This window comes from Leishmania braziliensis, chromosome 31 (genome assembly GCF_000002845.2).
Source record: "Leishmania braziliensis MHOM/BR/75/M2904 complete genome, chromosome 31".
NCBI classification, from domain to species: Eukaryota; Euglenozoa; class Kinetoplastea; order Trypanosomatida; family Trypanosomatidae; genus Leishmania; species Leishmania braziliensis.
The window spans coordinates 992,330-1,012,541 of record NC_009323.2 but is presented as its reverse complement, the minus strand read 5'-3'; the positions used below and the strand labels follow the sequence as shown (position 1 = coordinate 1,012,541).

Genomic DNA, 20,212 nt, shown 5'->3' with positions numbered 1-20,212 from the left:
AAGAGGGAGAAGCTCCTAAAATACTCAACAGTCGAAGGGCTCTGTGAGCGGGCGTGGGCACCCCTGTCTTGAGCACACCCTAGAGAAAAAAAGGACACTGCTGAACATCGCATAACCTACAGTGATTCCCCTCTCGACAGCCTCTACCTGCGCTTTCGCTGTTCGCCACCCACTCCCCCTTTCCCCCTACTCGTGATGGACCTCTCTGTCACAGTCAGCTTCATCTTCATTGTCAGCGCTACTCTCTTAGGCTTCGCTGCTATGATCGCTTTGTTTGTATCGATGCCTTTTAGCTGCTGTAAAATCTCGAACGGTGATCTGGCTGATGGCAACCGCGGCAGGCAACGCGCGGGCGCTGCTACCGGGCAGTTGGGCTCGTCCTCCAACGGCGAGGGAGCCGCGTCAGAACGTGAGTGGAGGGGTATTCCGCTGAACTCGCGGCCGCCTCGCCTTACCCCAGAGCAAGAGATCCTGCGCGACAAGGCAATGGAGCGGTACAAGCGACGTAAGGCCCGCCAGGAACGCCGTTGTCAGCGCCAAGCTGCCCGCGAGGCGCGCATGGCGAATATGCGCGAGGGTTACGGAGAAGACACAGCGAGCGAGGGCGAGTTTGCTGATGGTTCCTCTGTCACCAGTCGAACGACACTCGCGTCTGCTGCGCCGACAGCGCGGACAGCGTCGACTGTCGCGTACGGACGAGGCTCCTACTTCCTACCTTCCCCCTGCGCCTGTGAGGGGCACATAGAGGAGCATGATGACAGCGACGACCGGCGCAGCTCACGCAGCAGCGGCTCGCGGGGCAGCACTGGCACTGCGCGCAGTCGTGCCAGCCAGGGCACCGCCACGACCAAGTCGCACATGCGTCACCGCCAGCGCCAGCGTCTGCGTCGTCGCGAGCAGCAACAGCAGGTGGATCTGTTTAATCAGTGGGCACGCATGCAGATGGTGCCTTCCTCAGAGCTGTCACCCTCCTCAAAGTCTCTCTCTGCGTCGTCGCAGCGTGACGAGGAGGGAAGCACGACAGATGAAGGTGGTCGTCGCCGCACCAAAGCGGCCTTCGGCAGTCGTTGCCGCGTCCATACGCATCGGAGACGCTCGTCCAGCGTGGCCAGTTCAGCACCTCGTCCACCGGAGGACGTGCTCGGCACCGGCTGCTCGACGTACCCGTTCGTCATGAACGCCGAGCACGGCCATCTGGAGAGCCTCAGAGTTGGCAATCAGCACCCGGTGTCTGACAAGATAACAGTGGATGCAGACGGTAGTGAATGCGACACGACGCCCTTCTGCCCGTTTACGCACTCGAACGGTGCGACCGATTCGAGTTCGCCGCATGTGTCGCCGGCGGATCACTTAAGATACGCTAACCGCACCGGTGAGCAGAGCGGCCATCTGCAGCCGCGCCGCCACAAGCATACGTGGAAAAATGTTGAGCACAACGTCGCACTCAGTGGTTTCTTTAACCGCCCTACGAATGATAACATGGCTGGCGCAGATATTCAGTCTAGGCCCCACTACAATGACGGAGAGCCGTCACACAACCCCCTCGGGGACCACGAGCATATTTTCCAGAAGTGAGCATGGCTCGTGCGATGAAGCGGGTGCGAAAAGAACGATATGAAGGGCAGGTGGTGCCAAAATACGGCATGGGTGCTTTCCTACTCTTCAGAAATCTCCCTCATTACGTATCCAGCCTTCCTCCCCTTCTCTACGCAACGCATGCGGCGAGTCAGTCTGTAATTACATTCATGGCTGAGCAGTCGCCTCGCTCCGGCATGAGAAGCTGAGCACTACTGCAGCTGGGTATTACGCAAGTGGAGTTGACAAAATTGAAGAAAAAAACCTGCCAGACTCTCGCCAATGGCCACTGACGTGCACGTGTTAATATCGCTCACACCAGCTGACATGACAGCGGGGTGTACACCCGTGTGTTGCGCCGCTGAAGGCACGGCTGGGCGTAGACGGTAGGAGAAATATACAATCCAATCAGGAAGACTGTTTCACAGTGGCACCCGCTTGCACGCTCTGTCGAACATGCGCCTCAGCCTCTTTGGGGTGCTCTTTTCTTTCCTTACGGGGCTCCGCCGCTCTTTCCCGCAGATTTCATTCCCGCATCGTTTTTTTGCTTTTATGTGTGCACAAGTCTGGATTTCTCTCTCACTTGATAAGGTCGACCACCTCACCGGAGTAGCGCAGGTCCCAGCACCCGCTCTGCCTGCAGAGGCCAGGAGCCTGCAGCCCACCCACCCCCCCCCTTGGGTACGGCTGTACGGACCCTCGGCGTCGGCGGACAGACCTGGACGGACGGCTGGGTGGGCTGCTGGAGCACAGGTGCCGAAGGCATGGCGAGAGCACCCTGGCTGGCACCGTCGAGTCCCCCAGGCACCTGTGCGGAGAGCTGTCACCCCGCACTATGGAGTGCCGCGGCTTGAAGAGGCGAGGGAGAGCCATGGCGTACGGGCTGGGTGCAGGGTCTCAGAGGGCCCCGACCTGGGTCTGGCCAACCTCCTCCTCGAGGTCATCCGGCATGCGCCCGGACCACCACCGCCTCCGCCCTCGAGCCGGGCCGTGAATGCGGCCTGCCTGGGTGGAGTCGCATGGCCCGATTGGGCGGCGGGGAGGTTCGGCCTTGACGGCCCGGTCTGAGTCATAGTGTGGCGGTGCTATGGGTGAAGCGCAGTCGTAGGCGGCCACTGGTTGGTGTGTTCGTGGTGGCAGGGGCACGTTGAACGAAAAAGAATTCCTCTTCTGCAGTGAAGAGTGGGCCTTCGGGCTATTTAAGCGGTTGTGCGTAAGTGAGTAAGTGTGTGCCCACCGCCATCGGCGCAAGGCACGCTTGCTGGACACATTCACAGTCACGTTGACAGGGGTAAGGGTCACGGTGCCACCCCCTTCCCTTCCCCCTACTTTTTCTCCTCCTCCATCCTCGCGCGCCGAGGTACTTTTCTGCTGCAGACGCGGCAGGTGGGGCTTCTTCCTGCTCCACCAGTGCTGGAGAAACGTAATCGCTTTTTTTTTTTTAGTTTTGCTTCTCTCCTTCGTGTGTTTCCCTTGCTTGTGAGTGAAATGGAAAAAGGCTAACCGCGGACCATATTGAGGGAGCAGCACAAGGCGCTTCTCCCTCTCTCTCTTCTTAGCTTTCGTCGGTCTGTGTCTTCGCTTTGTTTTCCTCGCCTTCGATCACCTGTCCATCTCCGTCAACGAGGCGGTGACTTCTCTCCCTCCCTCCCTCGCTCGTGATAACGATATACACACGATGACGAATACACTCGCCAAGTGAACATGGCGAGCGGGAAGGAGAAGCGAGAGAACATGCCGGAAAAAATGGTGATTGGCGTCCTGTACTGCGGTCTTGTCTGTTTTGTTTTTCCTTCTGCTCCGCCTTCACGTTCTGTGCTCGATTTGCCCCCCCCCCTCCCCTTTTGCTTTGATGTTGTCTCTTCATCGTCTGTGGTGTTTATGCTGTGCGACTGTGTGCTGTTCTTCTTCCCTTTTTGTTGTTTCTTCCGCCCGGTCTCCAACGTGAACCACTCACACGCTTCACAAGTCGCCCCCATCAGCCGCTCCCATTGCGCGGGTCACCACTTGGCGCATCTCTCGGGATGGAGGGCAGGCAGGGCTCCCCACGCCAGTGGGCAGAGAGGGCTGTGTGAGGTGCGTTCGAGTCATGCTGACACTCCACCCATCATGTATGGTTCGCACCAGCGGGTTCTCTGCTGCAGGCCTCTCCTACACTACACCGTCAAGGACACGACCGCCCACATCAGTGGCGATACACCCCTTTGAACTACCCCACGTCGTAGGTCCTGGGGCGTGTCACGACCAGAGGTGGCTCAGCGTTGGCAGGGATAGAGGGGCTGCCCGGCTTCCCCAAGGAGTGCGCGTCGAACCCTAACACGACTCCGAGGTGTCTCCTGTCACCAGGCCTGTGGAATCACACATAGACAAAAAATTACCGAGGCGGCCGGCATGAGTGTGTGCCGATAAACTTCAAGCATAACTGCCACATCTTTGTCTGCGTGTGCAGCAACATGATGTTCATGCTAGGCGTCATGGCTCGCGGCAGAGGGCTGCTCTCTCTCTCCCCCCACCCTTACGTCCGCCCGCCCCCCTCCTGCACCAGCTGTCTGGCGCGCAGCACACCCACTCGCATGATTCGCTTCTCTGGCCCTATTTTCCCCATCGCTGCCTCTGTCTTTGCTTTTTCCGCTCTCTTCCTGTTATCGTAGCTTAGACCTCGGGCAAAGAGAGTGTAATTCTCTTACGGGAAACCGGGTACGTCGCAGCTTTCTCTGCATACTCTCCTATCCTCGTCACCACCGTCGTCGCGATTGCCGCGTTACTCCCCGAATGGCCTATAATGAAAAGCAGCTGAAGGCGTACCGGCAGCTCATAGCAGAGGGGAAACCCTTTCGCAGCACCACATGCCCCTACTGCAATGGACACCGTGACGCTACCGTGAAGCACGTCCACCCCAGCACGAAGCCATCCAGTGCGTGGGACTTCTGGAATGATGTGCTAGTGCGCAAGTACGCCGCGGTGCAGTCACCGGCCACTCGCGCAAACATGGAAACATCCGTTACAGACTCCTCGGAGGTGAGAGGAACTCCACGAAGTGCTTCCAATGAAGCTAGTAAAAACGAGGCGGTGGTAGAGGCACAGCATCTTGACGTCATCAGCAGCCCTCGCATGTTCGTTGTTGGTCCGATGGTCGACCAGAGCGAGCTTCCGTTCCGCATGCTGTGCCGTCAGTACGGCGCCACAGTGGCCTACACACCGATGCTGCATGCAAAGAGCTTTGCAGAGGGCGCCGCGTATCGATCGCACTTTCTCTCAGTGACTCCGCCGGGAGAAGTTAAAGCGGCCATGGAGGCGCCATTTGCGAGCCCCTCCGTCTCAGCCGGCGAACACTCCGGCGGCTCTAATACGAGGACAGGTGTTGGGACTGATGGTGACGATGCTGTGGCCGATGTCGCGCTTGTAGACCGACCGTGCATCGTGCAGTTCTGCGGGAACGACCCGGATATTGTCTTGAGGGCTGCCCGGCTTGCTGTCCTCGGCGAGCAGGCAGCGGCAGGGGAGCAGACAGCTGCCAATTACCGTGTCTCCACAGCTCCTGTGTACCCAGTGCCCGTACGAGTCAATGGGTCGTCTTTAGAGGAGGAGCCGGTGCACCGCCTGTACCAGTGTGACGCGGTCGATCTCAACCTCGGGTGCCCGCAAGGCATAGCCCGCCGTGGCCACTACGGCTCCTTCCTCATGGAGGACTGGGAATCAATCCACACCATCGTGCACACCCTCCACGTGGAGCTGGAGGTGCCCGTGACGGTGAAGATACGCGTGTTCGACCGCCCTGGGCACGCGGAGGCTGCCGATAACGACCACGAATGCGCCACCCATTGCAGCCCCGCCGCCTGTGTGGAGGAGGAGGAGGAGGACGCCGCCGCCGCTGCTACTGCTGTTGTGGGCACCTTACCAAAGCCGCTGGAGGAGGGCTTTGACGAGGCTCTCACCATCCTCTACGCCCGCATGATTCGAGACGCGGGTGCACAAGTGCTGTGCATTCACGGCCGCACACGTGAGATGAAGGGGCAGCATACCGGGACAGCAAACATGGAGCTCATCCGCCGTGTGCGCCTTGCACTAAGTGGCACCATCCCTGTCATCTCGAACGGCAACGTACGCACCTACGACGATGTGATTGCTCATCTGCAGGAGACGCGGTGTGAGGGCCACATGTGCGCCGAACCGCTGCTGTGGGACCCGAAACTGTTCAGCAACCCTTCCCAGCCTGTTATGCCAGGACGTACCCACAGCGCTGACAAAGCGACGCGACTATCAGCGCTGCACACAGCGCTTGTGTACATGCAGTGGGTGCGCCACTACCCAGTCGACATCGGCTTCGTGAAGGCGCACCTCTTCAAGATGTGCTTTCACAGCTACGAGCTGCACACGAGGTTTCGTGAGGAGCTGTGTCAGCTCAAGACCAGCATCACAGCGATGAAGAAGGTGGAGAAGTGGAATACCATGGGGGTGATGGACACGATGCAAGTCTGTGCAACGCCGCGAACCGAGGAGTTGACTGCACTTAGCTTTGCTGTGCATGAGGAAGTGGATGAAGAGGAGAGCGCCGCTGTCGTTGCGGCGGCAGCAGCGGTGCCACTGTCTCCTTCCGCCTTTGAGCAGCTCGTTGGCGCTATCGAGGCGCACTTGCGGGCCCTAATAGAAGCGGAGCACCGATGCTCAGAGGCTGGCGCGCAGCCCAAGTCTGCGCAGGCGGAGAAGGCGAAGGCGAAGCAAGAGCTTGTCGACATCTGGGAGGAGGGAGGCGACCTGGGTATCGACTTCTGACGAGGGAACGTCACGACACAATCGCATTACTGACGCTTTTCTGGCGTCGACGAAGCCATTCTCAGTCTCTGTGGTGCACACCCCCACTTTTCCCGTGCCCCGATCCCCCCCCCGCTTCGATTACAAGCGCGTACCGTCACGGATTTGCCTTGCACCCGTACCATTACTTCGTGTGGCCTGCCTGTGCGTGTCAAGGCACGTGTACGTGACCGCTGTTGTGTGCGTGCTGCGATCCCTCTTGCTTCTGCTTTCCCTCTTCCTTTCTGCGCCCACACACACCTCTGCGAGTAAAAATGGGGGAGTGTTAGACGCATCCTTTGTGTGCTCGCCTCCCTTCTGGTTAAAATATGTTCCTCCTCAAACGCACCTCCAATGTCTCCCAAACTCCAACGAGCGGCACATGCCCTTCACCGCTCCTTCTCTTTTCCATCTTCACAATGTTGTATGGTAAGCGAAAGAAAGACAAGAAGAGGGGCTAAAGGCACCGCACATCGCCCCCTCTCTACACGCCGAACGGCTCCAGTGTCTCACCGCCACCAAAAGGAGCCCTGCGTTCCTGTCCGGAGAACTAACATGATCGAAGGGCGACACATGTCAAGCAGCAGCCTTTACAGGATCTTCTCCCCTCCTGCTTCGCTCCGCTAGCTCGTTCTTTCACACCTTTCGCTGTTGCCCTCATCCGTGTTCTCTTCCGTCTCCCTCCCTCTCTCCCATGCCGCTCTATCTGGATGGACTCGGTGGCTTTACATCGTGCAAATATGCGCGATCAATATGCGCGTCCGCAAACAAAACGTGCACTGCTAATACTCACCACCATCACACGAACAATAACACACACACACGCACACACGTTTTCTGCTGGTACTGCTGCTGTCTCCGCCCTGGCACTCGTTGGCTCACATACATACACATCTGCGAAAGGAGGAAGTGCTGTACTGCCCCCCTTCTCTGTCAATCGATCATACCAACTTTCCCTGCTCTTGCCCCTCCTTCGCCGTACATCTATTTATATATATTGATAGTTACATACCTTATATACCATCCCCCCACCCTCTTCTCCTCGTCTGCTTACTGTCTCCGTCTTCGAGCTCTGTGTGTGTGGGTGGGTGTGTGGGTGTGTGTGTTCTTTGTTGCACATTCACTCGTTTGCTTACCTTTCCACCTTTCATTTTGAGTCGCTGTCGCGGTGACGGGTGTCTGCGGATCTCATCGGAGCGCGTGAACTCCCCAATACGACAAAGAAAGCGGATTTGCTTCACCCTTCCCCGACCACCACAGTCACCACCTCTTCCACTTTAGCCTCCTTTGTTTTACATCTCCGTCACCGTCCTCTTCCTCGATCGCTCTCGTGCTGGATAGAGAGGAGAGAGGGGAGAGAGCCACGCGCTGTACAGACAAATATATCTAAATAAGGGCAGCTCGGATTTGTGTCTCTCTCCGTGCCACTCACTTCCTCTAGCTCGAGAGACTTGATCATCTTTTGTTTTTTTCTCCTCTCTGCTGCTCTCCCTCTGTGACTCGTGGGTGTATCTGTCAGTGTGCAACTGCATACTGCCAAGTTCTGTCTCGCTTCCACATTGCCCACACACGGCGTGGTATCAGCATCACAGGCGCACGAGTTTTAAGCTTTCTTAGGTCCTGCCTCGAGTTCAGCGCATACCAATGGCTCGGTTTCCCGCGCATGCTCCTGGACGTGCAGCCCTTCTGAGGCTACGCGTTTCAACTTCCATCACCACTGCTCTTCTTCTCTCGTTGCTCGTCGTCATTGCCTGCTCAGTGAAGACGACACATGCAGCCGCTCCTCTAGTGAGTTCAGAGCACCGGCAGGGCTCCGTGCCGGCACTATCCGGAGGGGCCACCACGGCGAAGGCTGCGCGACATCAGAAGTCCGCGCTTAGTCGACTCGAAGGGCACAGCCTTGAAGAGCAGGACGCCTTCCATAGGCGCTTCATCCCCACTCTGAGCGTGCTGTACACGATGTCGAGAAAGGCCAACGAGTTTACGAGCGCTGCCGCCGTGCAGGCCCAAGATCCAGCGGTGCGGATGTCTGCGTCCTGGCAAAACCACAGAGTTGCATCTCCCGCGATGGTACAGTCACTCGCACCTCTGGGGGCAGCCGAGCAGACGTCCTCCACCGCGTCTATTCGCTCTCGCGCAGTTAGTGCAGAAGAGAACTCTACACAGACGCCAAGCAGCACTGCGCAGAGGATTGCAGGGTGGATAGAAAAGACTCAACAGGCCTCGCGGGCTGTCATCGAGGACGCAGGTAGTCCCAAGCCCGTCGTGGACGACGGCAGCCCCAAGACGCTCTACGCCAGGGACGCCAGGCACGAGTTAATACGCCTGATGGCGAACCACGCAAAGGACACGTTGATTGATGTAGACAGCGCCAAGGCTCTGATTCCACTCACTATCGTTGGCAGCGGCACCACGGTAGTTAGGTTCAACGGAGAGGCTGGCAACATTATCAATGCCGTTGTGCAGCTGAAGGACCACCGCTACGACAAGTTCGTGAAGAGGACGAACTGCTACGGCATGTACTTACAAGTGGAGCTGCGCAACCACTACAAACTCGACAGCAACATTTACAGCGCGATGGGCACAGAAGCTGTTGCGGCCGCGACGCAGGCACGCGAGTACGCTGACCTCGACACGTGGCGAGACACAGAGAACTCCGGCACGCTTAACGGCATCGACGAGAGCAGCAGCCCCGACTTCTCCTCAGAGGACGAGAGAAGCAGCCGCTGGTCGAACTTCTGGGACTCCGTTGCTCCGCTGTTCGACAACAGCGCGATGTGCAAGGTGCTGCAGAGCGTCTCCATGCGTGTGGACAAGGCCCCGGTAACGGAGTCGTACTATATCATTCTCCGCTCCACCACGGCGCAGGCCTTTCAACACACGGAGTATCACGCGAACTCGACCGAGTTCCACCCCACGCGCAGAGAGGACTCGCCCTATACGTGCGAGCTGAATGTGTTTTTCGACCAGGAGCCGGCGGTGAGGCTGAAGTGGCGGCAGTTCACCTTTGCCTTGGTCTTGCCGCTGCTTGTGCTCTTTCTGCCACTGCCCTTCACAATGCGGCGGGCAGACCTCGTGCAGCAATACATGATGGACTCCAACTTCGCGGAGTGGATGTGGATGCCGCCGCTGCTGCTGCGCAAGAAAATGGTTGAAACGCTGAAGGCGGGCGTGGAGTGGGTTGTGAGTCTCCGCTCCGCCTATCAGCAGCAGATAATGCGGAATCACCTGTTGCGGCAAGAACAAGCACACCAAGGCACAGGAGTAGCGCAGTCAGCCGCTGAGCAAGAGCAGCCGTCACATCAGACGGGAGTACAGCGCTTTGGATGGGGCACGGCCACCCGTGCGGCGCCGTCGCTAGAGTCGCAAGATCTCACTGACTTCTCCGCAGCAGCAGGCGGAGATGTGCAGGCAGAGCCACTGCCCGAGTCTTGTACGAAACATTATTTCCACGAGGAGGAAGCAAACACCAGCATATGTAGCCAGAGCAACACCCACTCCAAGTTCTCCCTAGCATCCATTGGGTCAGGTTTCGATGAGCCACACGATAGCGCCTACCATCACCGCTGTCACCAACAAACTGGCGGCAGCAGCAATGCTGACACCGTGTCGCCGCCTCACTCGGCATGCTCCCAAGACCCACTCATGGAGGACGTTAGTCGCCCCTTCTCTACGACAGGCTGCACCCGTTGGCATTGCCAGCATGCGCGGGAAAGCAGTGCTGCATGCGAAGCTGCCAGAGCAGTATCAGTGCACGTTCCGCCTTCGCCAGATGCTGCTGAGTATTGGCGGGAAGACAATCAGAGTGGGCCGCGCGCGCGAAGCAACGGACACGATGTGCTCTTCACCGCTGAGGAGCTAGCCGATGCTGGGCGAAGCCTTCCTACACGCAAGCAGCACCAGCACGCGGCAAGTGCGCCACAGATGAGCGTGAACGATGCTATGCAAACTACGTCAAAGCGACCTCGTGAAGAAGAGGAGGCTATGGCGTCATGCGAGGGCGCAGTTGACGGCGCGCCAATCTCAGGAACTTCTGCCCCCATCCGTGCTGGCATCGCTGCATCACCGGCCGCCACAGCAGCGACGTGTGGACCTGCACCGGCATCGAGCGCTGCAAAATCCTCGCCAGACGAGGAGGAAGAAGAGTCATTCTGCCGCATATGTCGCGAGGGCGAAGACGTCGCGCCGCTCATCGTTCCTTGCGCCTGCACTGGCTCGGTCCGCTTCGTGCACCCCACGTGCCTTGACCGCTGGCGGATCGAGAGCGCGAAGCGCAACTTGGCGAACGTCAACCACTGCGAAATCTGCAAGGAACCCTTCCGTGTGAACATCCAGCGATCGATGCTGCTATGGGAGAGCTCGCAACACATTCTGAACGGCATCTGCTTGTTTTTGGCGTGCTTCGTCCTGCTTGTTGCGGCGACGACGCTAACGCACGTCACGCTTGGTGAGCTTTCGTGCTCGGCGAGTTACCATCAAGTCGCCTACAACACCATGTTCCGCTTCGAGGGGCTCTCACTGACGTTGTTTGTCTACTGCCTCGTGGTGCTGCTACTGTTATATGCTAACTTAATCGTCTACAGCTGGTTCCGTAGTCAGCCGGATGTGGAGGAGTACGTGGAAGAGATGCACATTACTCCTCCCTTCTACACGCGGCACAACGTACTCCTCATCGTGCTCGTGGGCGTTGTACTTCTCATGCAGGCACAAGCGATGGGATACCTGCTCAAGTACCTCCTGTACACGACGAGTCACCTTGCTTGGAATTGGGAAACATCCCCGCTGATAGGTGGCATTCTCTTCTCGTTATTCAGCACCTGCACGGTCACCCTCTGCAGCTGGGGACGGTACATGTACGTAGAGCATGTTGTCAACCGCGGCCGTGGTGATGCGCCGACAACTGATGTCGTGGTAGAGACCATCGGCGACTCGGACCGTGCAGAGATAGTGGCGGACACCAACAACGATCGTGCTGCCCCTACGTTACTGACTCAGCCGATCACTGCGCCAGCCACGATTGCGTCTTCGGCGTCTCCGACGGGAACGGCTGCCTCCGCAGCACCTCCACCTCCACCACCGCCTTCCTCTCCCGCCCCCCCTGACGCCGCTGCGTCGTCGCCAGCGCCACCGACAGCTCCCCGCACTGTAGAGCAGCAGTACTCAGCAGGTGAGGATACGGACTACACTCGACACTTCACGATACCGCCAGACCAGCGCGTCATTCGCGCCTTCGAGTACTGCCCGCCGCGGAGGAAGCTGCCGAAGTGAAATAGGGCCTCCATGACGGGCATCAGTGCAGGCGTTGCAGAAGGGGACCACATGGTGGGAAGCTAATGTAGAATGCGAGGAAGTAGTGGAAACTCGTCTGAAAGCCTTCTGTCTCCCTCTCTCTCGCCGCTACTCGTCTTTGCCCTCCTCGCTGTGTCGGCACGTGGTGAGAGGATGCCGTGCCCTCGCCACGGCGCCTCACCGACCTTTTGGGGGGGTTTCTGCGCTCTCTTTTGCTGCTCTCATTTTTCACCTCCCTAATTCTCCCCCCTCCCCTTCCACCACCGTCATCTTCTGCCTCTTCCTCTCCGTCTCTCCGTTTCACCCCCCCCCCTTACGCTCTCGTCCTGTGTGTTCGATGGTGCACAGGTGCACATGCGTCTCCCTCACTTTTCCTCTGTTGCTCTTGTTGTTGCTGTTTTCGTTGGTGCTGCTTGACTTCACTGCAATGCGCTCTTCTCCTCTTTTTTTGCTTTTTGCTGCTGTGCATTTTTGGAGTGGCCCACTCGATGTCTGCGGCAGAGAGAGAGAAGGGGTGGGCCTGTCCATGGCGATGAAGGGGGGGGGCGAGAGCGAGGGAGCGATTTCGCACTTGTTCCCTCGCTTTTGCTTCGCATGCCCCTCTCCTATTCCTCATCAATTTTCTGCTGGTGTCCTCTTCGTCTTGTTTGGTTTTTCTGTCTCGGCCTTGTGTCTCCTTGATTCTCGACCTCTCCCTCTCTCCTCGTGTTACCTCTCCCTTTTTCGGCTTCGCCCCCTCTCGATCCCCTCGAAGCCTGGTTGGTGGTGGGACTGATGATCACACCTCTCTTTATGCTGCCTTGACTTCGAAGACCCCTCACTCGCCTTGTTCCATCAGCGACGATCTTCTGCTCTTAGCGCCATTGACAGCGTACGACGTGGAAGGAGAAACTGGGGAGACACACCATGGCAAAGATGTGCCCGGTGCAGGGAGTTCTGACAGTTAGCTCTTGCTCTCTCTCTTCTCTTCACCTCCTTCCTCCTCTCCTTACGGCAGCAAGCGAGAGCACACCGATCTCTGCAGACGCTTTGGGGGAGCCCCTTTTCATCGCTGCAGAGTATTCTCAGTACAACAGCGGTGCAACGAGATCGGAGGAAGGGGGCCGTTGAGGTTTCTCTGTTCAGTGCAAGCACTACCTTTCCGCTACCTCCATGTGCCCTGCCTCGCCTCTCTTCCCTCTGAGAAGGGGCCTGAGTTATCTTCTGGCCCTCCTCCCTCGTTGCTTCCAGCGTCTGTGCCTCCGGTGCAGGTTCTGCCACCCATCCGGCCCCCTTCCCTGTCCCCACTTGGTGAGCCAGGGAAGCTAGAAGGAAGGGCGGCAGCGCACGCTCTCCAGTACGCCAACGCCGGATATACGCGTGCCTACGCCCCTAAACAAGACGCGCTGTATTCCTGCCGGCGCGGCCTCGGTGTAAGCGGCGCGTTAGCCCACACGCCAGAAGTTGGGTCGACTGCGACGAATATGCCGGCTTGCCCATGGCCTCGGTGTCGCTCTCTCTCTCTCCCTCTCCACTCACGACGGCGAAGGAGTAGCCGCATTTTTACGCAGACAGTCTTAGAGGTACAGGAACAGCTGGTTGAGGAACGGTGGCACGTTTTGGGCTTCAGAAATCACAGATATTGGTGGCTTCTCTCTGCTCTCCTCGCCCGCACCCTCATCTCTCGCTACCACTCTTATCACTATGCTCGAGTACTGCTTGCTTTCTTCCCTCCGCTTCCTACCCCCGTGTACCTCACAGGGCTCTGAAGCGTCGACGATAAAATCCGAACTACGACTCAAGGCGCTGAAAGCGGTCTTTGGCGTCGTCCACCACCTCTCTCTCTCTTGCGTGTTTCTCTTCCACCCCAGATGCTGCCTCGACTCCCACCGTTGGGTTGCTTGTCTATACAGTTCTCTGAATACGCGCCTGGGTGCTTTTCTTTTTTTTTTGGCGCTGCGTTCCCCCTCCTCCTCCTCCTCATTTGCCCCCTCTCTTATTCGCCCCCGACTCCTTCAGAACTGGTGGGCGTTTAGCCCCACCTCTATTCGCTCCTTGGAGACCCTACCCTTCCAGACGCCGGCCGCACCACCGTGGTAGCGCAGCGCCCAGCACCCGCTCTGCCTGCAGAGGCCAGGAGCCTGCAGCCCACCCACCCACCCCTCGGGTACGGCTGTACGGACCCTCGGCGTCGGCGGACAGACCTGGACGGACGGCTGGGTGGGCTGCTGGAGCACAGGTGCCGAAGGCATGGCGAGAGCACCCTGGCTGGCACCGTCGAGTCCCCCAGGCACCTGTGCGGAGAGCTGTCACCCCGCACTATGGAGTGCCGCGGCTTGAAGAGGCGGGGGAGAGCCATGGCGTACGGGCTGGGTGCAGGGTCTCAGAGGGCCCCGACCTGGGTCTGGCCAACCTCCTCCTCGAGGTCATCCGGCATGCGCCCGGACCACCACCGCCTCCGCCCTCGAGCCGGGCCGTGAATGCGGCCTGCCTGGGTGGAGTCGCATGGCCCGATTGGGCGGCGGGGAGGTTCGGCCTTGGCGGCCCGGTCTGAGTCATAGTGTGGCGGTGCTATGGGTGAAGCGCAGTCGTAGGCGGCCACTGGTTGGTGTGTTGGTGGTAGCAGGGGCACGTTGAGCCGCAGTGCTTTCACGGATCTCTCATATGCCGATCCGTTCTGCCTGAGTGCGTGGCACAAAGTGACCTCTGCCGTGTTGTCTTGGGCTCGTTGGTCGTTGCTGTGTATAACAGGGGGGCTTTCTTCTATACGTTTGTCTCTCTCTCGTTTACCCTCCCTCCCCCCTCACAGCCGCGCTAGCCCGCAGACATATCCGTTCACGGTCGCACCGATCATCCGGTGGCTTTTTTTTCGTCCCCACTGCGTGTTGCTGGACGTTTTGTTGTGTTTGTTAGGCGTTTTCAGGGAGAATGAGAGAGGTGGGGGACGCACATCCGAAGCGATGTGCCATCGGGCGGCTGTTTCGGGACGTACTGATAGACACACACACACACTAGTGCAGATCGATGTGTTTCTCTCCATGTTGGTTTAGAGAGAGAATGGACGAGATGGTGAAGTGTGCTCTTCTCTACACCTCGAATGTCTGCGTACGTGGGCGATGATGAGTGGGTGGGGTTCGCTATTGGGTTTTTCGTTTGTTTTTCAGCTTTTACTCTGTGCGCGCCACGTTTATTGGTGTAGGTGATGCATAGTGCGGGTGGGCCGGTGCGGGATTGCGTGGTGGGCTCACTCGGGTGTTTGTTACGTTTGGCTATTATGAACAGCATTCTTGTCTTTTCCTCTTCCCTTGTTGTTTTTGTTTATTTGCTTCGGTACGACTACACGGAACCACCATCAGCAGTGCAGCGAGAGCCTGCAACCACCGGATTCACCCTGCAAATCCTCAGCCCTCTCGCTCGCAGTCCCCTTCCTCCTGGACGGCGGCGTACAGATGTGTAAGGGACTCCTCACTCTCGACTAAGGGGGGAGCTCTCTTCCTTGAGCATCGGGGACCAGGAAAAGGAGTCCTTCATGTACACTGCATAGTACGTGCAGAATGTTCTGCTCTACATGGGTGAAGGCACCAGTGCACTCCTGCAGCGCGTCAGTGAACTTTGTTCTTTCACTTGCTCCCTCTCTGTCCTCCCCTTCCCTCGTCTTTCCTCTCTCTCTATCGGGTCATCCTCTCCCATACTCTCCCTCCTCCCTGTGTATCTAACGTGATATGCGACTACGCCCAATCGGTCATGGCGGCGATGCGGGATACGCTACTCACACGCGTGGGTCCACCGCCTGCTCCCTTGGCATTCTCTACCGCGAACGTACAGCTCACAGCAGGTCCACAGTCGCCGCCGCTGCAGTACCGGTGACCGCAGCTAGCCATCACAACAGGGAGAAGGAAACACACTTGTTCCTTCTCCTCTCCTCTTTTTCTGGTCATTGTACATGGGTGTGTGTGTGTGTGTCTTTACCCTTGTCTTCTCCAGTTCGTGAACTGCTGCTGGGTTCAACTGCCCCGGGGGGCTCCCTTTTCATTACATCGCACTCTCTCTCTCTCCCTCTGCTTTCTCAGCGTGTGTCCTGTTCTTTGGTTTTGCTGTCGTGGCTCCGTCGCCTCTTCTCTCTATCCTCCTCCTCCTCCCCCCCCCTCCCATCGTTTGCTGAGGGCGTCTCGCACTCGTACTTTTCTCTTTTGCGGCTTGTGGATTTGTGCTTGGGCGTAAGAAGCACAGAGGGCAAGAGACACGGACAGAGGAGAGGCTGGGGGAGAGAGAACTGCCAGACGAGCTTGCGCCTATATCACGTGTCCACCTACACCTGAGCCATTGTAGATACGCTACACATCACTCTTATGGCCCTGCTGCTGTCTTCCGTCCTCCCCCCTCCCTCCCTTGACCTTTATTGATCGACGCTGCCCATCTCTTGCGCTTCCGCTCCTGCCTTCTCCCCCTCCCCTCACCCGCCTGCTTACAAGTGCCGAGTGATTGCCTTAGCGCACTATACAGCTCAGACGTATCGCTACGACAGTTTTTTCCCCATTTTTCTACTAGATCAACAATCATGAACCAAAGCGTACTTGCGGTCGTAAACAACGCAGCCGCCCCACAGGGCGGCAGCGGGCTGCCGGCCTTCCTTGGCTCTCCCAAAGAAGAGAGTCTTGACACGCTTCAGACGCCGACGCTCACCAGCAGAGGTGGCGTGGCCAACAGTACTACTGGTGTTCCTGTCACCGATGCTATCGGGTACCCCGCGGAGCTGCCGCAAGCTCCCGAGGAGCGATGTCAACCCCATCGGCCCAATGACACCGTACGAGACGCGTCGGGGATGAAAAAGCAGTGCCGACTGCAAACTGTCTACGGCGGCGGCGTGATGGGGTACCGGCACGTTGCGCGAACTCACAAGGATTCAATCTACACTGGCCTTGTACCGTCCTCGCGGTCGACAAAGCAGCAACTCGCCGCTGCCGACGAGAAGCTGTACAAGCGACTGACTGCGTCGTACACCAACAACGGCAGCACCAACAGTGCCTTACAGCACCGCTCTGCCACCAGCGTCTCTTCAGGTGTTGCGTCGAGGAAGACGCGCAGTGGCAACTCGACGTATTTGCCCACCTACGGGGACGCGCGTCAGCGATGCACCGTAGAGGACCTCGATGATGACGTTGCGGCCGCCGCCGCTTCAGAGGGCACCGCTGTGGGCTTGCGAGAGTCTTCCGCTGTTCTGCTACAAACTCTCGACACTCTGCAGACATTCACCCCGAAGAAGGACAACGGCCACTGCAATGGAGAAAGCGATGATTCTCAAAACCGAAACGGTGATACCAGCTACCCTACCACTGCGGCAGCAGCTGTCGTGGCGGCGCCGTTGCCAATGCCAGAGACTAGAGGTCCTCCCTCTCGCCAGAAGTCTGCAGGTGATCCTTCTTCGGCGCCCAGCTCTTGCCCTACGCGCATCACAGCCGGCAAGCCGTTAGCCAAAGGCGGAAACGCCAACGCTCAGTGCCTGCGCAAGGCTTCGTCCTTTCGACACCAGCGTAGCAGCCGCCCCAGTCGCTCCGAGAGCAGGCCGGGCAGCTCGGTCATATATGTTGGTGACTTAGCTGAAGTTGAACAGCGGCACCGGCCCATCCGTCGTCTGAGCTCCTCACAGAACCTGCCCGTCACCTGGATTTGCCCACCGACGCGCGGGCAGCGGCAGCGGTCAGGTCGAGTGCGCTCCGCCAAAGGAAACTCGAGGCCACAGTCATTCCGCGCTCCGCTAACGGGGTCACCTGCGGCGCAGGCACGTGCGCCGCTAACACCTTACCGTCCCTCATCAACAACGACGCCACACAAGAGGCAGAATACCGCACAAGCCCGCTCGTCGAACAATGAAGCTTCATTGAGCTTTGCTCACGCAGGAGAAAAAACAAACGACGAGCGACGCGCACTGCAGTACCGGCTCCATAACTCCCGTGCCTCTTTCTCGTGCGAAAGCGAACCGGCAATGCCACAAGTGGTAGCGGGGCATCTTTCGGGTGGTGTACCAGGCCACGGCCATGGCAACAAGGACAGCCATCAGCTCCCATCCCATGGGAGCACTGCTCAGCTGCCAGAGCTGCCAACGCAACACCCCCCCTCGACGCCATCTCAACACGCGGCGCTCAGTGCCGTCCCACCAACCCTTGACGAGGTGCTTCAGCGACGTCGTGTTGGAGTCAAGGCGCAGCCCAGAGACCCCTCAGCTGCGGTACCACATTCTCCACATGCCGCCTACTCCCGCAGCGGCGACGGATGGTCCGCCGCACCGAGGCTTTTTCATCAGCCTTCCGGGTCAGCTCTCTACACGTCGGGTCAACATCCGTACTATGTACCTAAGCAGCGACAACAACGCCTTGGGCCCAACGGACACACCTATGGCGTTGCGCACTACGACGGAGATCAGCCCCACCCTGCAACAGATGTACCTAATGATTACAAGAATAATAGCGGTGGTGGTGAGGGTTTCCTTCCAGCGTTGCGACAGGCAGAGCCGTCGTACATGCGGCCCGCCGGCGGCCCCACAGCAAGACGGTGGCGGGCACCGGTGCCACCGGCCGAGCGTCATGCCTTTGTGGAGTTGTTTGACCCACTGGTCGGCGGCAGCGTCAGTCCCACTCTTCCTCACCAGCCTAAACGACCTCAGCAGCAGTCGCAGCGCCATCCGCAGCAGCCGACTGTCGAGCTATTTCGAAGCAGCCATCGACGTCGAAGGGACTTTGCCGAAGTCAAGGCGGCTCCTGCGTGGCCGAACGCATCTCCTATACCGGAGATGAGCCCACAAATGCTGCCACAGCGGCAGGCAAAGGCAGACGTGGCAAGTAGCGAGCCCGAAGACATGGTGCGGCCGGACCTGGATGGAAACGGCGTGTGGGCTGCGTCGCATGGCTACCCAGCTGTGGCTCCTCCGCGAACGACTGCTGCCGCTGGAAATGACGCCTGCGCCACCAGAGCTCAGAAGCGCCAGCGCAACATCCGAAAGGCGGCGGAGCGGAATAAGCGACTGTACCATACGTTTGCGCCATACATGGCTAGCCTGCGAACCGTCCCCGGAGCCGGCGGGCGAGTCCGCGCGGTACAGCCCAAGACAAAGAAAAGCAGCCGCTTACAGCAGCACCGCGGCAACGGCAGCGTACGAAGTCATCGGCAGCCGGTAGACTACGCTTCGTTGGCGGTGGCGCGTGACTCGCTAGATCATCTGCTGAGTCGCCATGGCTTCTGGGGTGAGGCAATGACGAGGTGCTAGGGGGAGGGGGGTAAAAGCACGGGTAGCTCTGTTCTGCCGAGCATACCATGGATCTGTGAGAGTGTTGTGCCTGTGTGTATCCAGAATCGTCAGAGGGTAACTCTCCGTCTTCTTTCTTCCCCTTTAGTGGGGGCCTCCGTATAGTCGGCATCATCTCTTTCGCTGCCTTTAATGACCCGCTTAAGCAATCGGAGTAGGACCTCTGTTCTTCATTCTCCTTCGCTCTCTCACTACTTTGCCCATACCCCCTCAGCTTGCCTCCACCACCCCCTTCCTCGGACCCTTCGCTGCTCCGCTGTTCTTCTCTGCTGCGCGGCCTCAGGCTACGCCTTTCACTGTTTTGTGCTGAGTTGCCTTTGCATCTTTCTTAGCGCTCTCCATGGCGTACGGGCTGGGTGCAGGGTCTCAGAGGGCCCCGACCTGGGTCTGGCCAACCTCCTCCTCGAGGTCATCCGGCATGCGCCCGGACCACCACCGCCTCCGCCCTCGAGCCGGGCCGTGAATGCGGCCTGCCTGGGTGGAGTCGCATGGCCCGATTGGGCGGCGGGGAGGTTCGGCCTTGGCGGCCCGGTCTGAGTCATAGTGTGGCGGTGCTATGGGTGAAGCGCAGTCGTAGGCGGCCACTGGTTGGTGTGTTCGTGGTGGCAGGGGCACATTGAGCCGAAGTGCTTTCACGGATCTCACAGCTTTGCGAGCCTTAACGTGAGGGCATGGCCGAGGAATGAAGGGTGTCGCACTCACTTTTGCTTGGCTATTTTCGTTTTCTCTTCGGTGCTCTTGTTGCTGGGACAATTTTTCTCTTTTTGCATGTCACGATGAGTTTGCGCGCGCGCACTCACTCATGTGTCGGAGGCCCCTTTCATGTGCGCGTTTTCCTCCGTGAACACGCCCCGATCCCTCCCCCCTGCGGTCTGTTTTATTCGTTTACTTTTCTTCCGTTGCTGCCATTGTCTGTTTAGGGTTGAGACTCCGCGCTGGAGTGGTGTATGTGTAGGTGGGAGGAGGCTTGCACTCACGTGTTCCTTTGTAGAAAACGAGGAGGGAGGGGGAGGGGGGCGGGGCGCACGAGCGATTCACAGGAAGAGATGAAGTCCACCAACGCCTTCAACCGATAGGACGCTGTGCCCGCTCCTTACTTGTATCCTCAATCTCCCTCCTCCACGCACCTACGTTGATGTACTTTATGTAACATTAGTCTGCTCTACCCCGCCTCCGTTGTGAGCCGTGCTGTGCTGGGCTGTGCGAGCAAGCGTGTGCTCACGCAGCTCCCACTTTGCGCACCGCACGGCCTACACCATGTCCTCCCCCCGCATACAT

The 20,212-nt window shown here is 58.6% G+C and overlaps 4 protein-coding genes across 4 annotated transcripts; all 4 read left to right on the top strand.

Moving 5' to 3' along the window:
• Positions 1-195: 195 nt before the first annotated feature.
• LBRM_31_2170 (putative transcription like protein nupm1) lies at positions 196-1,575 on the top strand (the record flags this gene model as incomplete). Its single annotated transcript, XM_001567163.1, has 1 exon — positions 196-1,575. One exon carries the CDS (start codon positions 196-198, stop codon positions 1,573-1,575), a length of 1,380 nt encoding a protein of 459 aa, XP_001567213.1.
• A 2,772-nt stretch (positions 1,576-4,347) lies between these two features.
• On the top strand, positions 4,348-6,348 carry LBRM_31_2160 (putative dihydrouridine synthase (Dus); the record flags this gene model as incomplete). Its single annotated transcript, XM_001567162.2, has 1 exon — positions 4,348-6,348. The coding sequence occupies one exon, from the start codon at positions 4,348-4,350 to the stop codon at positions 6,346-6,348; it is 2,001 nt and encodes a 666-aa protein (XP_001567212.2).
• Positions 6,349-8,325: 1,977 nt separating this feature from the next.
• On the top strand, positions 8,326-11,634 carry LBRM_31_2150 (conserved hypothetical protein; the record flags this gene model as incomplete). Its single annotated transcript, XM_001567161.1, has 1 exon — positions 8,326-11,634. The coding sequence occupies one exon, from the start codon at positions 8,326-8,328 to the stop codon at positions 11,632-11,634; it is 3,309 nt and encodes a 1,102-aa protein (XP_001567211.1).
• Positions 11,635-16,456: 4,822 nt separating this feature from the next.
• On the top strand, positions 16,457-18,895 carry LBRM_31_2140 (hypothetical protein, unknown function; the record flags this gene model as incomplete). The annotated part of the gene is made up of 1 exon (XM_001567160.1): positions 16,457-18,895. One exon carries the CDS (start codon positions 16,457-16,459, stop codon positions 18,893-18,895), a length of 2,439 nt encoding a protein of 812 aa, XP_001567210.1.
• Positions 18,896-20,212: the final 1,317 nt, after the last annotated feature.